We start from the raw sequence: 14692 nt of genomic DNA, 5'->3' as shown, positions 1-14692 counted from the left end.
GGCTGAGGGCAGCCTGCTCTGCAAGCAGCCTAGAATTGCACAGAAATCCACCTAGAACAGCATTGCTGCATGCTAAGTCACTTCAGTCGTGTTCAATTCTTTGCGACCCCATGGACTGTAGCCCGCCCTATTCTTCTGTCCATGGAATTCTCCAGGCAACAATACTGGAGCGGGTTGCCGTGTCCTATTCCAGGGAATCTTTCCAACCCAGAATAGCTTTACCCGCTCACAAATTTGGCTGCACCAGGGCTATCTTAACTGAATGAGGTAATGCTCACACAGTAGCATTTGAGGGGTTCCCAATTAGAAAACCTTTTAAAATCTCTCAGCCTTCCACAAGGCTTACAGATCTTCCATTAGTGATTCACTCCTTTGGCTTAAACATGGTATGCATTTTCTCATCTAACAGAACATACAATCATACCTACATCTGTCAACAAAGAAAATGGTATTTTAAAAAATAAAATAAAACACTCTATGTTTGTGGCCAAGAAAGCCACGACTTAGTGGCAGACAAGGAAGGAGGGGTGGGCGCAGGCTGGACCAGGCACTCACATGTGAGGACGGTGGGCATGAGGGCCGCGAACATGAGGAAGAGCATGGAGAAGAAGAGGAAGCCGGAGTTGCTCAGGACCTTCTTGGCTTCGTTCCCAATCCCCAGGTACAGCAGGCCAATGAGGAGGCCGATGCCGATGTGGGACGTGATCCGCAGGTGCGTGAGGACCTGGGCAGACGAGGTCCACACTCAGGTGTGCAAGCTCGGAGGTGGGCAGTGAGAGGACAAGGAGACCAGGGGCCCCAGAGGGGGCGGTCAAGGCTTCTGCCCCTTCCCTCCAGAAAGGTGGCAGTCAACCCGCTTCTCCTGAGGCCTGTGCATTGCAGACGGATTCTTTACGACTGAGTCACCCAGGAAGCCCATTCATTCACTACCCTTAGTTTAAGCTTCCATTATACCAAGCCCAGGACCCTACACCAGCTCATGTGAGTGTGTGTGTGCATACACGCACACACATACACACACAAACTCACAGGGCAGCATTTCACTGCTGTTCAAGCAGAAGGAACTTCTATCCTGCATTAAATCCCCTTCAACATAGCAAACCAGGACTGTGTCCCTTCGGAGGAGGGGACAAGTGACAAGAACGGTGGTGAAGCGGACAAAGAACGGCCGCAGGACAGACCCACCCTTGCAGAGCAGGGGCTGGATGGCTCCCAGCCCCTCTATCTTTCAAACTGGGTTCCAGAGGCTCCTGGGCACTCAGGGACCCCCTACACAGGCTGTCAGATTGTCCACTCGAAAGGCTGGATCTTGTTCTGATTCCCAATCCTTCACCAACTCCTTCCTCTGCTGGGTGGGGCTTCTCAGAGGGAGGAATCCCCTCCCTGATGCCAGCCTTGGCCAATGGAACGTGAGCACCAGTGGCAGGTTCCGCCACCCCGCCAGGAGCAGGAAGCTATAAGGGCTGCCACTGGGTTTCTCCGACACTTTCCCCTGCCACGTTCTTTTCTAGAACCGGAGCCGGTCCTCCATTCTGGGTCCCCAGACGAGAAGACACATGGGGCAGGACCACAACCGACAGCCGCCCACGGGTTACACGAACCAGACATGACTACTGTCATAACCACTAGCAGCCAGGGAGTGTTTGTTACTGCGGCGTCACAGAAAACTGACTGATGCAGAAAAAGGAAAGCGCAAGCAGATGAACAGACCCAAAGGTGACCCCTCAGCTTCTGTTGCCATGGAGACCACTGCACACCGCCTTACCGAGTCCCTCATGATGCTGAGGAAAGTCCTTTTGAAGAGGATGCAGAACTGGGTGAGGCAGCTGGCAGAGAAGCTGTGACAGCCTTCCATGGAAGTGGAGTCCTGTGGACACACCAAGGGGGAGAGGAGGGGTGAGCCCCCCGGCCCCCGGACGCCCCCTCCTCTGAGCTGAGGAAAGTGCTCGTGCAGCAGGTGTGCAGGGCGGCGTGCAGCGCTCCCGGGGGCTGGGGGTGTGCATTACCTTTCTCCACCCCTTCCATCGTTTTGTCTGCTTTACCTCTTCAGAGGGCCGGTGCCAAATAAAAGGATTCACCTCGGCATCGCCCCCAGGCTCTCTCCTGCAGTCAGAGTCGCACTTGCCCTCCCAGACCGCTCTCACCAGGCGGCCGTTCTGGTCGCCGTACTCGCCGGACGCGACTTCCATGACTGCACAGAGGAGAGAGACAGAGCGTTCAGCCCAGCATTGCTCATGTGGGCCTCTTCCTTTGCAACAAAGTCAGTAATCCGGTGGGAATATCTTTTAACTGATTATATAGATGCCGCGTGAGGATGCTAATGGTGTGATAAAAATCATTTAGCGGCCAATGTTTCCTTTCTCAACGCCCAGCAAGGCCGTTGATCATATCAGGAGGCTGGAAATGCAAATACAGATTGTGATGTTGGACAGCCCGAGAAGTCATGAGCTCATGCATCTATTAACTTACTCATCTGTCTAGTATTTATTGAGTGCTGGTCATGGGCATGCATGCATCAGAGATGGAGCTGAGAGGAGGGCAGAAGGAAGCAAGATTCCTGTTGGGAAGGCAGTTCCCAGGATGAGGGTGAGCGATGAGCACTGAGGCAGCTCTTTGGGACCAAGAAGAAGTGCTGGGGGTCCTGAGAGGGGTTTGCTGAGGTTTTGGACTACAAGCTCCACCTCTCAGATCCCCAGGGAGCATCACCTCCACCGACCCTCCTTGACCCTGGTATCATGCCTCCTCTGTACCCCAGACTGTCCAAGGTCCCGCCTTGCTCTTTCTCTCTGGGGTCCACCCTCCCCTGGCACCTGCTGCTCCTTCCTCTCCTCCCACCTGTGCTCTCCCTCCACCCTCCCCCATTCCTCCTGATGTAGGACCTGATCCTTCATCTCAGTAAGATTCTTGCTAATGCAATGCCCCCAGGGACCCTTTCTGGCAAAACCAGCTGTTTCCAGAGCCCAGGCCAGGACAGCTAACTCTCTCTGCATCGGATCACAAACCGGGAGAGCCTGGCCCCACCAGAATGTCATGATCAATGACACCAACCCAGCCAGAACTGCCTGCTCTGCTGGTCATTCACACCCACCACCCTCCAAACAGCCCCTCTCTCCCCACGTCTCTCCCTCTCCTCAGGCATGATATTGAGGAGCCCCTCCCTGGGCTCTCCCCAGTGCCCTGTTCCTTCTCCTCCCATCTGTCCTTCCTTATAGGTCCTCACCTCTCTGCTGGCCGTGGACCTCACCGCCCTTCCCTGTTCAGCAGCACCTGTCCCCCACTGTCCTTGCTCCTGAATGACTATGCAGCCAACCTGACCATCCCCACCATCAAGGATGCTTAAGACTCCTCCTCCTCTCCCTCGGCCCGCATCTCCTTCCCGCTCACCCCACTCTGGCCCGGCTTCGTCAGAGCGCCCTTCTTGTAAGAGAGAGGCATTTCCCAGCAATAGCATCTCATGGAACACAACTTGGGAGAGGATGTGTAGGAAAGGTGGGGTCTGGGGAACTGCTGGGGCTGGATGCTTGAAAGTAAAACAACTGAGTGAGGAAGGCAGATGACCAGGAGACCAAGAAGGAGGAATGGAATGGGTTGAAGCATGCCCCCCCAAAAGACTCATGTCCACCTGGAATCTCAGAATGTGGCCTTCTTTGGAAAAGGTTATTTGCAGATGTAATTGGTTTTGGATCTTGAGATGAAATTATCCTGGATTTAGGATGAGCCCTGAATCCAACTGAAGGCAAATGGAGAAGGGGGCTGCAGAGGATGAGATGGTTGGATGGCATCACCAACTCAATAGACATGAATCTGAGCAAACTCCAGGAGATGGTAAAGGACAGGGAAGCCTGGCGGTGCTGCAGTCCATGGGGTCACAGAGAGTCGGACATGACTTAGCGACTGAATAACAACTGAATCAAATGACTGGTGTCCTTATTAGAAGAGGAGGTGACATACAGACACACACAGAGAAACACAGAGAAAAAAGCCATGTGAAGACAGAGGCAGAGACTGGAGGGATGGGTCACAGGCTAAGGACCACTGGAGCCTCCAGGAGCTGGATGAGGCAGGAAGGACCTTCCCCCAGAGCTTCGGGAGGGAGCCCGGCCCTGCAGACACCTTGACTTCTGGCCTCCGGAGTCTGAAACATGACTTCCTCTTGTTTCAGACCACCCAGCTTGTGGGGCCCCAGGGAAGCAGGACACGATGGCCAGGACAGGACCCCATGCACCATGGTCGAGGGGGAGAATGGGACGGGATCGGGGTGTACAAGCACTTGGTGGTCTAGTGACTACGAAGCTCAAAAGGAAAAGAAGGCAAGCAAGGGGGGTTGCAAGTTCTTGCACTTGGACAGCAGGGAGCAGAAGTGGTGGATCTGACAGGAGGACAGGGAGATGGCTCCAGAGGCGCTGGACGCAAAGGGGCTGCCATCTGCAGACAAACGTGCAGGCTGCACAATGGGCAGATCTGGTGGGGAAGTGACTTGGGACGTTGGTGTCAGTGCCCTGGAGGGTTCCGGCCAAGAGGAAAGGCCAAAGCGGGAGCCCTGGGGGCACTGAGCATGGAGCTCATAAAGCATGAGCTGCAAAGCACAGAAGCTGCAGCCTCTGGATCAGGAGGAGCGACTCCTGTCATTAACCTGGGCTCTAGGCTCCCAGGGTGTTAGTGGCTAAGTCGTGTCTGACTCTGTGCGACCCCACTGACTATAGCCCGCCAGGCTTCTCTGTCCACGGAATTTTCCAGGTGAGAATACTAGAGTGGGTTGCCATTTCCTTCTGCAGGAGATCTTCCAGACCCAGAGATTGAACCTGGGTCTCCTGCATTTCAGGCGGATGCTTTACTGTCTGAGCTACTAGGAAAGTCCTGGGTTCCCAGTGAAGTGATGTGAAAGTCACTCAGTCATGTCCGACTCTTTGCGACCCCATGGACTATAGAGCCCATGGAATTCTCCAGGCCAGAATACTGGAGTGGGTAGCCTTTCCCTTCTCCAGGGGATCTTCCCAACCTAGGGATCGAACCTAGGTCTTCTGCATTGCAGGCAGATTCTTTACCAGCTGAAGTACAAGGGAAGCCCTTGATCCCAGGGTCTTGTTCAAAACTGCTTTGGCCAAAATTTGTTGTGTTTGGTCAAAATTTAAGCTGAATTTTAACATCTGCATTAATCAATGCAAAGGGGAATTTGTTAAAGGTTATTTCTTTTTAGAAATAACTTCCTTTAGACCGAAAGCATCACACAGTCAAGTATTGGGAAATATTTGGCCTAACAACAGATCCCTTGTTTCTAGTCCCAGGTATTTCATCTGGAGGAAAGAAAACCTCTTTTGACTTGGTCTTGAAAGTTCTGCCTCAGGACGGCACTTGAACTATCTGTGGAACATTAAAGTAATTCTTGATTTGAAGGCTAAAGGTAAGAGTGGAAACCCACCAGGAATAAAAAAGACCCTCTTTTGGCTGGTCAAGGCTCAACTCACCGAAATCGGCCGGGTTGTGGTAGGTTGGGCAATTCAGACCTAAGTCCCTCAAATACGGTACAAGGTTTGAGACTTTCCCTCGGTACACGCACTGTCCTTGACTGAGGACATAAAGCTGAAAAAGAGTAAGAAGGAAAACATCAACTCTGCCTTACTCTGTAAAGGGAGAGAAACTCTCAATCCATCCATCCAATGATCCACTCACCCACCCATCCATCCATCTATCCATCCACTTATCCATCCATCCATTCACCTAACCACTCACCCATCCACTCACCCAACCATCCATCCATCTATTCATCTATCTATCCATCAATCCACCCATTCACCCCATCATCCACTCACCTGTCCATCCATCTATATATCCACTCATCCATCCATCCACCCATCCATTCACCCCATCCATCTAACCATCCACCCATCTATCTATCCATCCATTCATCCATCAATCCATCAATTCCTCTCTCAGGACAGCTTTATGTTACCTCCCAAGGACTCAAAGTTCAAAGGGAAATCCATGATAAGTCAGGAAAGACAGAAGCTATCATATGACCAGGAATTATTCTCTTTGTTGCCTTTCTTCCCCTCATGCTAACAACTTGCTTAGGCCAGATTTTGGAGCTATACACACTGCATTCCTTGGGACATTTTTTTGCTCAGGATGATATAAAAGCATAAGATTTATAAAAGAGATGGTACCATACAAATATCACAACCTGCCATCTAATTCTGTATGGCAAGTGTCCCCCTCCTGTCATCAGGGAGGCCATTAATGAAGCCTCAGTAATGTCAGTGACTCATCCAAGACCCTAGAGAGAGGACACTGGCCAGCTCTTCCTATCCCCTCTGGCCCTGCCACCTGAAGTGCTTATGGCATCAATGTCTTAAGAAACATAACACCTAAGGCCACTCAAAAATGAAGACACCCTCATGAACTAAGCTGCGAGTACCTAGATTTGGTTTCACCCAGGCCAATGACAGTGGGCCAACGTACCTGGTCGAACAGCTCGAAGAGCTTGGCACTGGGTTGGTGGATGGTGCAGATGATGGACCGGCCGCCCTGGGCCAACCCCTTCATCAGGGAGACAACTTGGAAGCAGGAGGCGCTGTCCAGGCCACTGCAAGTCAAGGGACACTGTGAGACGTCTGTGAGCCCCAACCAGACCCCTCATTCAGAGCGCCCTGGTTGTGTCTGTGCAGGCTGGCCTGAGCTCCTCGGCGGGCAGAGAGGTGGCCCCTTCTGCTGGCGGGGAGGGCAGGGCCTGATTACCTGGTGGGCTCATCGAAGAACATGACGGGAGGGTTGTTCACCAGCTCCAGCGCGATGGCCAGTCGCTTTCGCTGACCGCCCGAGAGGCTGCCGGTCCGCGTGTTGGCACAGGACAGCAGGCCCAGGGCCGTCAGGATCTCCTTGACCTGGGGGACAGCAGAAGCAGAGTGGCATCAGAGATCACAGCCGCTCCTCGCCACCTACAGGGCCCACATGGAACTCCGATCTCCTTCTCCACCCAACTCCCAGACACACCTGGAGGGACCGCACATCCGGCCCACCCCAGCGTTGCCAGGCCTGATGTCCTGATTAAGGAGGCTGAGACTCAGGAGACTGAGAGGCAGGGCTGGGGCCAGGCCAGCCTGGGCTGGAGTCCTGGTCCTGCCTCTGGCTGGCAACCTAGCAAGTCCGTTCATGTGTGAGCCTCACTCAGGGCCAGGGCCGAGAAGGTGTTGGATAAACACTGCAGAAAGGGTGGATCCATGGACACATAAGTGGACGAGTGACTGGGTTTCTGACCAGCACCAAGGGGAGGGCCACCCTGATAGTTTAATGCTATAACAGATAAAACGCTTGGCACATGGTAAGCATTCACTCGGCGACAGCTGTTAGTCACACTATTGCTAGTGCACATAGCTCCCGTGGACTCAACCACACAGGCCAGGTCTCCCAGAAAGACAGAGCTCCATCCACGCTTGTAAATGGGAAAAGAAGGCCTCTGATTCAGCAGCAAGGCAATGACACTGCTTAAAGCTATCACTGCTTCTCTTAGAGACCCTGCCAACACTGCCCTGGGAGCTGCCTGGGAACCAAGGTATAAACAGCCCACTGTGTGCTCAGCCCTCCCTGGCTGCCCCATCCCTGATCCGGGCTGGACTCAGGAGCAGGAAGGTCAGAAGAGTTCAGTGTAAACCGTTCATCAGTTCATCCACAGCGGTCAGTGTTCGGGTCCATCCTGGTGTCTTCTGGAGGTGGCCACAAGAAGGCAGAGGTCAGGTGCCGCCCTTCTGGCCTCCTTGTCAGGTTCACCTCCCTGTGGGGTGCGAGACAACCTGCCACAGAGGTCCTGCCAGAATTCCCTGGGCCATTGTCCTAGCCCATGGTGGCAGCAGGTGGACCCTAGTCCAGCAACTTCTCTAGGGAGCTGAGGTCATCCTCAAGGAGAAGGAACTCAAGGAGGAAAATTTCCACTCTGGCTCTTGAATCACTTCTGCGCGGTCGGGACACAATGTGGCCTTGGTGATGGGAAGGACTGGGGTGCTACTGCTCCACGCACTGGAAGCAGGCAGGTCAGATAGATCTGCATTTGAATCCTGCTTGGCCTTTCCCCTGCTGAGCCCTAAACCCAGCTCCACCACCTCTTCTAGAACATACAGCCACTGAGGCACGCCATCCCAGAAGCTCGCAGCGAGGTTGCCCAGAAAAGGCCATCTTTCAGGAACGCTTTCCCTCGTGTGGACAGTCCACTGGCCTTCCCAGGATGACATGGCTCCGGCAGTCTCCAGGAATCCAGTCCAAAGGTTCAGGAGGAAGACCACCCACTCCCTTCTTGCCCTTTGCCCCACTGGAAGGATGCTGGAGGCGGACGCCAAGGTCAGCACCTCCTGTTTCCCTTGCGTGCAGGCATCTTGTCTAGGATGCTCTCAGGAGTGACGCCCTGAAGGCTGGTTTTGTTTTAAAGTGAATCAGAAAGAACAATGTCCCCTCCTGGGAGACCTCACTCCTGAGGAAGACCCCTCACTGGGGGGTTCTCGAGGCTGGGGCCACTTTTCTGGGAAACGAGGTGGACTGGGCAACATTCCACTACCTGCTGGAACATTCCAGTCTTTTATGTTTCCTCGAGAAGTAAACAGCCAGGACCCAGGGACACAACGGGGCTGGAGGGAAATGAGTCAAGGCCTGTCCTCTCCTTGGACAATCACGCAGCCCTGCCGATGGTTCTGAGGGGGGAGGGGGCTGGACCCTGCTGAGGGCGAGGAGGACCGGTCGACACTTGACAGACAGAGCAGGTGCAGGGCTGAAGGACTGGCTGTGGGTGCTCCTCTGTGGAGTCAGCTGAGAGGCACACACGTGCTCCTCGCCCCCGCCCTTTAGCAAACGCTCCCTCCCGGCTCCCCCTCCCACCTGGAAAGGCTGGTCCCCCGGACCATGCTGCAGGCAAACCATCCCACACCCACTTACTCATGGATTGCATCTGTTCTGGGAGCTCAGACATTAATGAGAGCATTGCACTCAGCTTCCCATCTCTAGGAGGCAGCTACGGACAAAAGTCCCAGGCGCTGGACGATCTGGCCTCAGGTTGTCCAGTGGTTTCCAGGAGGCCTGGCCTGAAGGGTCCCCTCAATGGGCTTAGTTCTGCTTCACTTCAGGGCAGGTTCACCCTCTGATCCCCCACATCTGCTCACCCATCCTCCAGGGGGCTGGCCTGTGTCTGAGGCTCGCCCTTCAGAACAGAGTGGTGGTGGAAACACCCATGCCTCCCATGCTTTTTCCCCACATCTGTGTTTTGGGGTCTGTTCATCCATTTTATTCCTTTCAGCTACAGAACCAGAGTCCATGTGAAGCATCTACAAGGAGGGGTTTTCACTCCTCACAGAAATCGGGCTTCCCTACCCTGGATGTGCCATTTCCTCATCCTCTCAAATTCCCACCTGAATCTTCAGGTTTCTGAAGAGTGAGGTTGGGAGAGGAGGGCACAGGGAGGGACAGGAGGGCCCCTAAAGACACACCATGCTCCAAGGTCATTTGTGATGTGTGCATGTTCGGTCATTCAGTCATGTCCAACTCTGTGACCCCATGGACTGTAGCCCGCCAGGCTCCTCTGTTCATGGGGTTCTCCAGGCAAGAATAGTGGAGAAGGTTGCCATTCCTCCTCCAGGGGATCTTCCCAACCCAGGGATTGAACCGGGTTTCTTATGCTTCCTGCATTGGCAGGCGGGTTCTTTACCACTAGCGCCATCTGGGAAACCCAAGGCAGTTTACATCACATCCTATCGACTGTCATGTTGCTGCTGACACTGTGACTGTTTTCTATGACAGAGGATCAGATGGTTGGATGGCATCACCGACTCGATGGACATGAGTTTGAGCAGGCTCCGGGAGTTGGTCATGGACAGGGAAGCCTGGTGTGCTGCAGTCTAGGGGCCACAAAAACTTGGACATGACTGAGCGACTGAACTGAACTCATTCCATTTTGCATGGTCACATAAAGAGCCGAGTTGCATTGCTGGCACCAACCCCACAGATCTTGCTCTCTCTGCTGCTGGCCTGTGGCCCTACAGGCACAGGAAGACAGGATAATAAAAGTAGAATTTCACCAAATCCCATCTTACACTGGAACTCTACCAGTGCCAGCCATGGGGTGGAGAGGAGGGGAGTTGGGTTTGTCTTAGACAGTGTATAAATATAAACCAGGCCTCCCCACTAAGTGGGGGTTTCTGGTGCTCCCCGCTGGGTCTGTTTACCCAACACCCTTTGGCTCCCTGGGGTTTCAGGGAGGCAAAAAAGCAATGAAAAGGATCACAAGATCTCTGTCATCTCAGAAACTTGCTTGTGTTATTTTTAAAAGGCTGGTTAATAACAGGTAAGAACCAAATTTCTTCTTGCAAGTGTGTAGGAGTGGAGGCTGGTTATTTTTAAGTGGATGACTAACCATCTTCACTGTTAGTGTTTTATCAAAAACAATGGAGTATAAAGTGTATCAGAAACTAAAAGGGCAGAGGGCTGGGTCTAAGCCTGAGCTTGGTTCCTCAAGCCCGTGTCCTTGCTACATCTGTGAGCTGCATCTGTCTGGTGGCAGCATGGTCATTCAAGGTGTGTGCCAGTCCAAGGGCACACTGCTATGCCACTGACCCCCCAACAAAAACAGCCAGGCGCCAAGCCACAAGCCAAGTCAGTCCCCAGAGGCCCCTCCACATGTGACTGCCAAGTGGATTTCATGTGACCCAAGCATACACTTACCATCTCCCTTCTTCCTTCGTCCTTCTCCTGGAGTTTGAGGTGTGCAGATACCTGTAGGGGACAAGAGCAGCAGTATGGGTCAGAACAGATGGCCAGCAGCAAGACAACCTAACTCAGCGACGGCAGCCCCAGAGCCCCAGGGCCTGAGCTGCTGGATGACAGAGGAAATCCACAGAGGTCCGGGCTCTCCACCTCCCTCAGCTTCACTAAGGAAGGTCCCAGAGAGCAGTGGCCCCAGGGGCTCAGCTGCTGGATGACAGAGGAAACCCACAGAGGTCCAGGCTCTCCACCTCCCTCGGCTTCACTAAGGAAGGTCCTGGAGAGCAGTGAGGTCTGGGATGCTTCCAGTCATTTCCGTGGATTCTCTGCTGGTCCCTGAGGGAAGTTAGATGTGGGTAACTGAGCGACGTGGACTCCCCAGGCTTTGGAGGCTTCAAGATCACTGTCAGGAATTTCACAAAGCCACCTGTGAAACCACTGACAGCTTACCATTCTCCACAGTGGGAGTATTTACACCACAGAAATTGGCAAGTGGCACACAAAAGGAGTTAATTGGGAAAGACCCTGATGCTGGGAAAGACTGAAGACAACAGAAGACGGGGGAGCAGAGGATGAGATGGTTGGACGGAATCACCGACTCAATGGACATGAGTTTGAGCAAACTCCAGGAGATGGTGGAGGACAAGTAAGCCTGGTGTGCTGCAATCCACGGGGCCACAAAGAATCGGACACAACTTAGTGACTGAACAACAACAACATACAAAGGGTCTAGTTTTGTTATTTCTGTTGTTTGGTTTGATATCCCGCCTGCTAGCACACACGGGGCCCCTGACCCTGTCTGGCGAAGGCCTGAGTAGCCATCACCATGGCCAGCATTCTGCCGATTCCTGGGACCTCGGGAAGCAAGGGCTTCAGTCTCCTCCTCGGCACAGCACTGAGGTCAGAACCTGCCCACCTGGTGAGCTACGGAGGCTGCCCAGTGGCCCCTCAAGAAACTGTGATGCAGGGGTGAGGGGCTGAGAGGCTGAGCTCCCAGAATCAGGCTGGAGCAGCTGCCAGCCATGTGACTCCGAGTGTCATGTCTCAGGCTGCCTGGGGGCAGAGGGTCAGAAGCAGCGCACGGAAAGGCACCACCAAGGGCTCGTGGCCAACACCATCCCCACGTGTGGGACAGGACCCTGCAGAGTACAAGGGATCCTTTCTCATTGTGTGCCAGCGTGTTAAGTCACCTCAGCTGTGTCTGACTCTTTGTGACGCTATGGACTGTAGCCCACCAGGCTCCTCTGTCCATGGGATTCTCCAGGCGAGAATACTGGAGTGGGTTGCCATTTCCTCCTTCAGGGGATCTTCTCGACCCAGGGATCAAACCCAAGTGTCTTATGTCTCCTACATTGGCAGGCAGGTTCTTTGCCACCAGCGCCACCTGGGAAGCCCATCCTTTCTCATTAACTGAGAATAACTCATTTACTCAGTTAATCATTTTTCATTAACTTCACAGTATTTATCAAAGGGATCATGAAGTTCTCAAAATCAAAATGTAATTGACTTCAATTCTGAAAAATAAATGGATTTCCCAGCAGAACCTGGAGACACGTTAGGGGGAAGACAGAGGTGGCAACAGGAGTCGAAGATCTCGTTTTCAAAAGAAAGTGGTGACAGAGCTAGAAACCGAAGTGAAGTTTCTCAAACAAGTAACCAGGGAATGAAGCTTTGGTCGCCCCAGATGAAGGTGAAGTGACAATGCGGGAATCCTCAGAATCCACAATGAGGGTAAGTAAAAATCACGTATTTCCCAACCTCACAATCCTATTTGCAAACTCCTCCTGAGCAGCCCATGCCCCCATGAGAACAGCCACTTGGAGGCCTGAGGGGCTACATGGTCAGGCTGCTGGGCACTTAGGGCTGCTGGGGCAGCAGGTTAGAAGGCAGACCACCTACCCAACACCTTCTCTGCTTCTCTCTGCTGAGCTGAGGATCCCTTGGAATTGCCCTTCAGCCAAAATGCTGGGCATCTACCTCTCTGCAACCCCGCAGAGAGGAAGCCTGGCCCCGTGTGTGTCAGGAGTGCAAGGCAAGACCTCTCTTGTGGAAATCCATGGTGAATGCTCGTCTACTGCCCAAGCACGAGGTAGACTATCTGGGAAGGTCCCCAGTGTGTCAGGAGAAGCCTGGAGACCAGGCACTGCCTTGCACCGCAGATGAGATGGCAGAGAAGCAGGCAGCCCCATGGACCCATGCTCCATCATGGAAAGGGCTGCCCACTGACTTCCTGGCTGGGAGGCTCCCTAGCAGCTTCCACAGCCCACAGTGGGTCAGTGTGGTCCCTGTCCACCTGGCACAGGGCTAGGTCACAGTCTGCCCAAAGAGTACAGACCACGCCAGGCCATCCTAGACCCCACTGTACAAGATGCCCGGGCTAACCGCTAAACTCTCCAAGGCACCCTTTCTCGTGTGGTTGTGTAGGATTACATGTCTGATGACCTTGCTGGACAACGTGTGTGTGGGCCTGAGACCCAGCAAGTGAGCAGCAAACACGTGTTTTATACCCACCTGGCAGGCAGATGAGTCAGAGGACAAGACCCTCAGGGCCCTAATCCAGGCACCAGACTGCCTGGAACTTTGGCCAAAGCCATATAACACCAATGGGAAGAAAAGACCCTTGACCCATGGGCCTGAGACTGAGGTCACCCTGGCAGTGGTCCCCCACATCAGCCAGGTTAATCACATTCTCAGAAACCTGGCCTCGATTTTGCCATCTGGGGTCTACAGGGCCTTGGGAGGCTGCCTTGGGTGAAGCTGTCCACACAGCACGTGGGGTCAGAACTCTGTGTGAAAGTGGGGTGCCAGTGCCACTCCGCCTCATGTGGAGGGTGGGGGGTAGATGCAGGTGAGGGCGGGGTACAGGTGCCGCTCCGCCTCATGTAGGGGATGGGGGGTGGATGCAGGTGAGGGCGGGGTACAGGTGCCGCTCCGCCTCATGTAGGGGATGGGGGGTGGATGCAGGGGAGGGCGGGGTACAGGCGCCGCTCCGCCTCATGTAGGGGATGGGGGGTAGATGCAGGGGAGGGCGGGGTACAGGCGCCGCTCCGCCTCATGTAGGGGATGGGGGGTAGATGCAGGGGAGGGCGGGGTACAGGCGCCGCTCCGCCTCATGTAGGGGATGGGGGTGGCCAGGTGTGGGGCTGCGGGCCCCAGGACGCTCACCATCATGGCCTCTTGCACGGTCAGGTGCGGCAGCAGCAGGTCGTCCTGCATGATGTAACAGGACACCTTCCGGAAGCAGCGCAGGTCCCGAGGGAGCCCGTTGATGAGGACCTCACCCTTCATGCCGGTCTCCCTGCAGGGTCAGCGAGAGGACGTGTCAGCCCCGCCCCTCCTGCACCGCCTCCCCCTCCTTCAAGGCTGAGGGAGGGGGGAGACCCCCGGCCCCTCCTGCACCGCCTCCCCCTCCTCCAAGGCTGAGGGAGGGGGGAGACCACAGCCCCTTCCAGCATCATCCAGCTGGACCAGTAGGGACACCAAGCTGGGCATGGCCGGGATGCCCAGATCAATGCTCAGAGGAAGGAACCCCAAGAAGAAAAGGCCCAGTGTGAAAAGGGAGGGGAGAACAAGTGTGGGCCTCTCTGGGATCTCACGTTCATTGCAGGTGCCTACGGGCCAAACCAATACATGGATGCTCCTACCTGTGGACATGAGGCCCCATGCGTGCCCCCGGCTTTGCAGGGTTTATAAGATGAGCATATTAACAATCCTGTGTGTAGCCTCGGTTATATCAACTCCCCGAAAGGCCAAGACTCTGCAGCCCAGGGTGGGACCGCTAGGTAGGTCAGAACCAGTTTCTGAGGGCAGCATGAATCTGATGCTGACTGGGAGGGACCAGTACAGGCTCCCCGGGCCCAGGTGGCTCAGAAAAGAGGAGGGAGTCTGGGCCCTGGACCCACTAGATTGAGCAGACGGGGAGTTGTTCTCTCAGACCACAGTGGAAGTGCGGCATCCT

General features: G+C 54.4%; 1 protein-coding gene across 2 annotated transcripts in view; it reads right to left on the bottom strand.

Annotated features, from left to right (window-relative positions):
• The window catches only part of ABCG1 (ATP binding cassette subfamily G member 1), a 65614-nt gene that overhangs the window by 7389 nt on the left and 43533 nt on the right, over positions 1–14692 (bottom strand). Inside the window, exons 4-11 of one of the 2 annotated variants that reach the window (XM_061422303.1) lie at positions 13900–14032; positions 10696–10746; positions 6736–6881; positions 6460–6583; positions 5466–5580; positions 2007–2191; positions 1766–1867; positions 556–724 (exon numbers count right to left, since the gene is read on the bottom strand). In XM_061422303.1, coding sequence (XP_061278287.1) covers positions 556–724; positions 1766–1867; positions 2007–2191; positions 5466–5580; positions 6460–6583; positions 6736–6881; positions 10696–10746; positions 13900–14032 — 1025 coding nt within the window. The remainder of the gene's footprint in view (positions 1–555; positions 725–1765; positions 1868–2006; positions 2192–5465; positions 5581–6459; positions 6584–6735; positions 6882–10695; positions 10747–13899; positions 14033–14692) is intronic. The other variant, XM_061422311.1, reaches the window with a different exon arrangement.

The sequence above is a fragment of the Bos javanicus genome, chromosome 1 (genome assembly GCF_032452875.1).
Source record: "Bos javanicus breed banteng chromosome 1, ARS-OSU_banteng_1.0, whole genome shotgun sequence".
NCBI classification, from domain to species: domain Eukaryota; kingdom Metazoa; phylum Chordata; class Mammalia; order Artiodactyla; family Bovidae; genus Bos; species Bos javanicus.
Note: the sequence above shows the minus strand (reverse complement) of the source record. Positions and strands in the feature narration are given on the sequence as shown.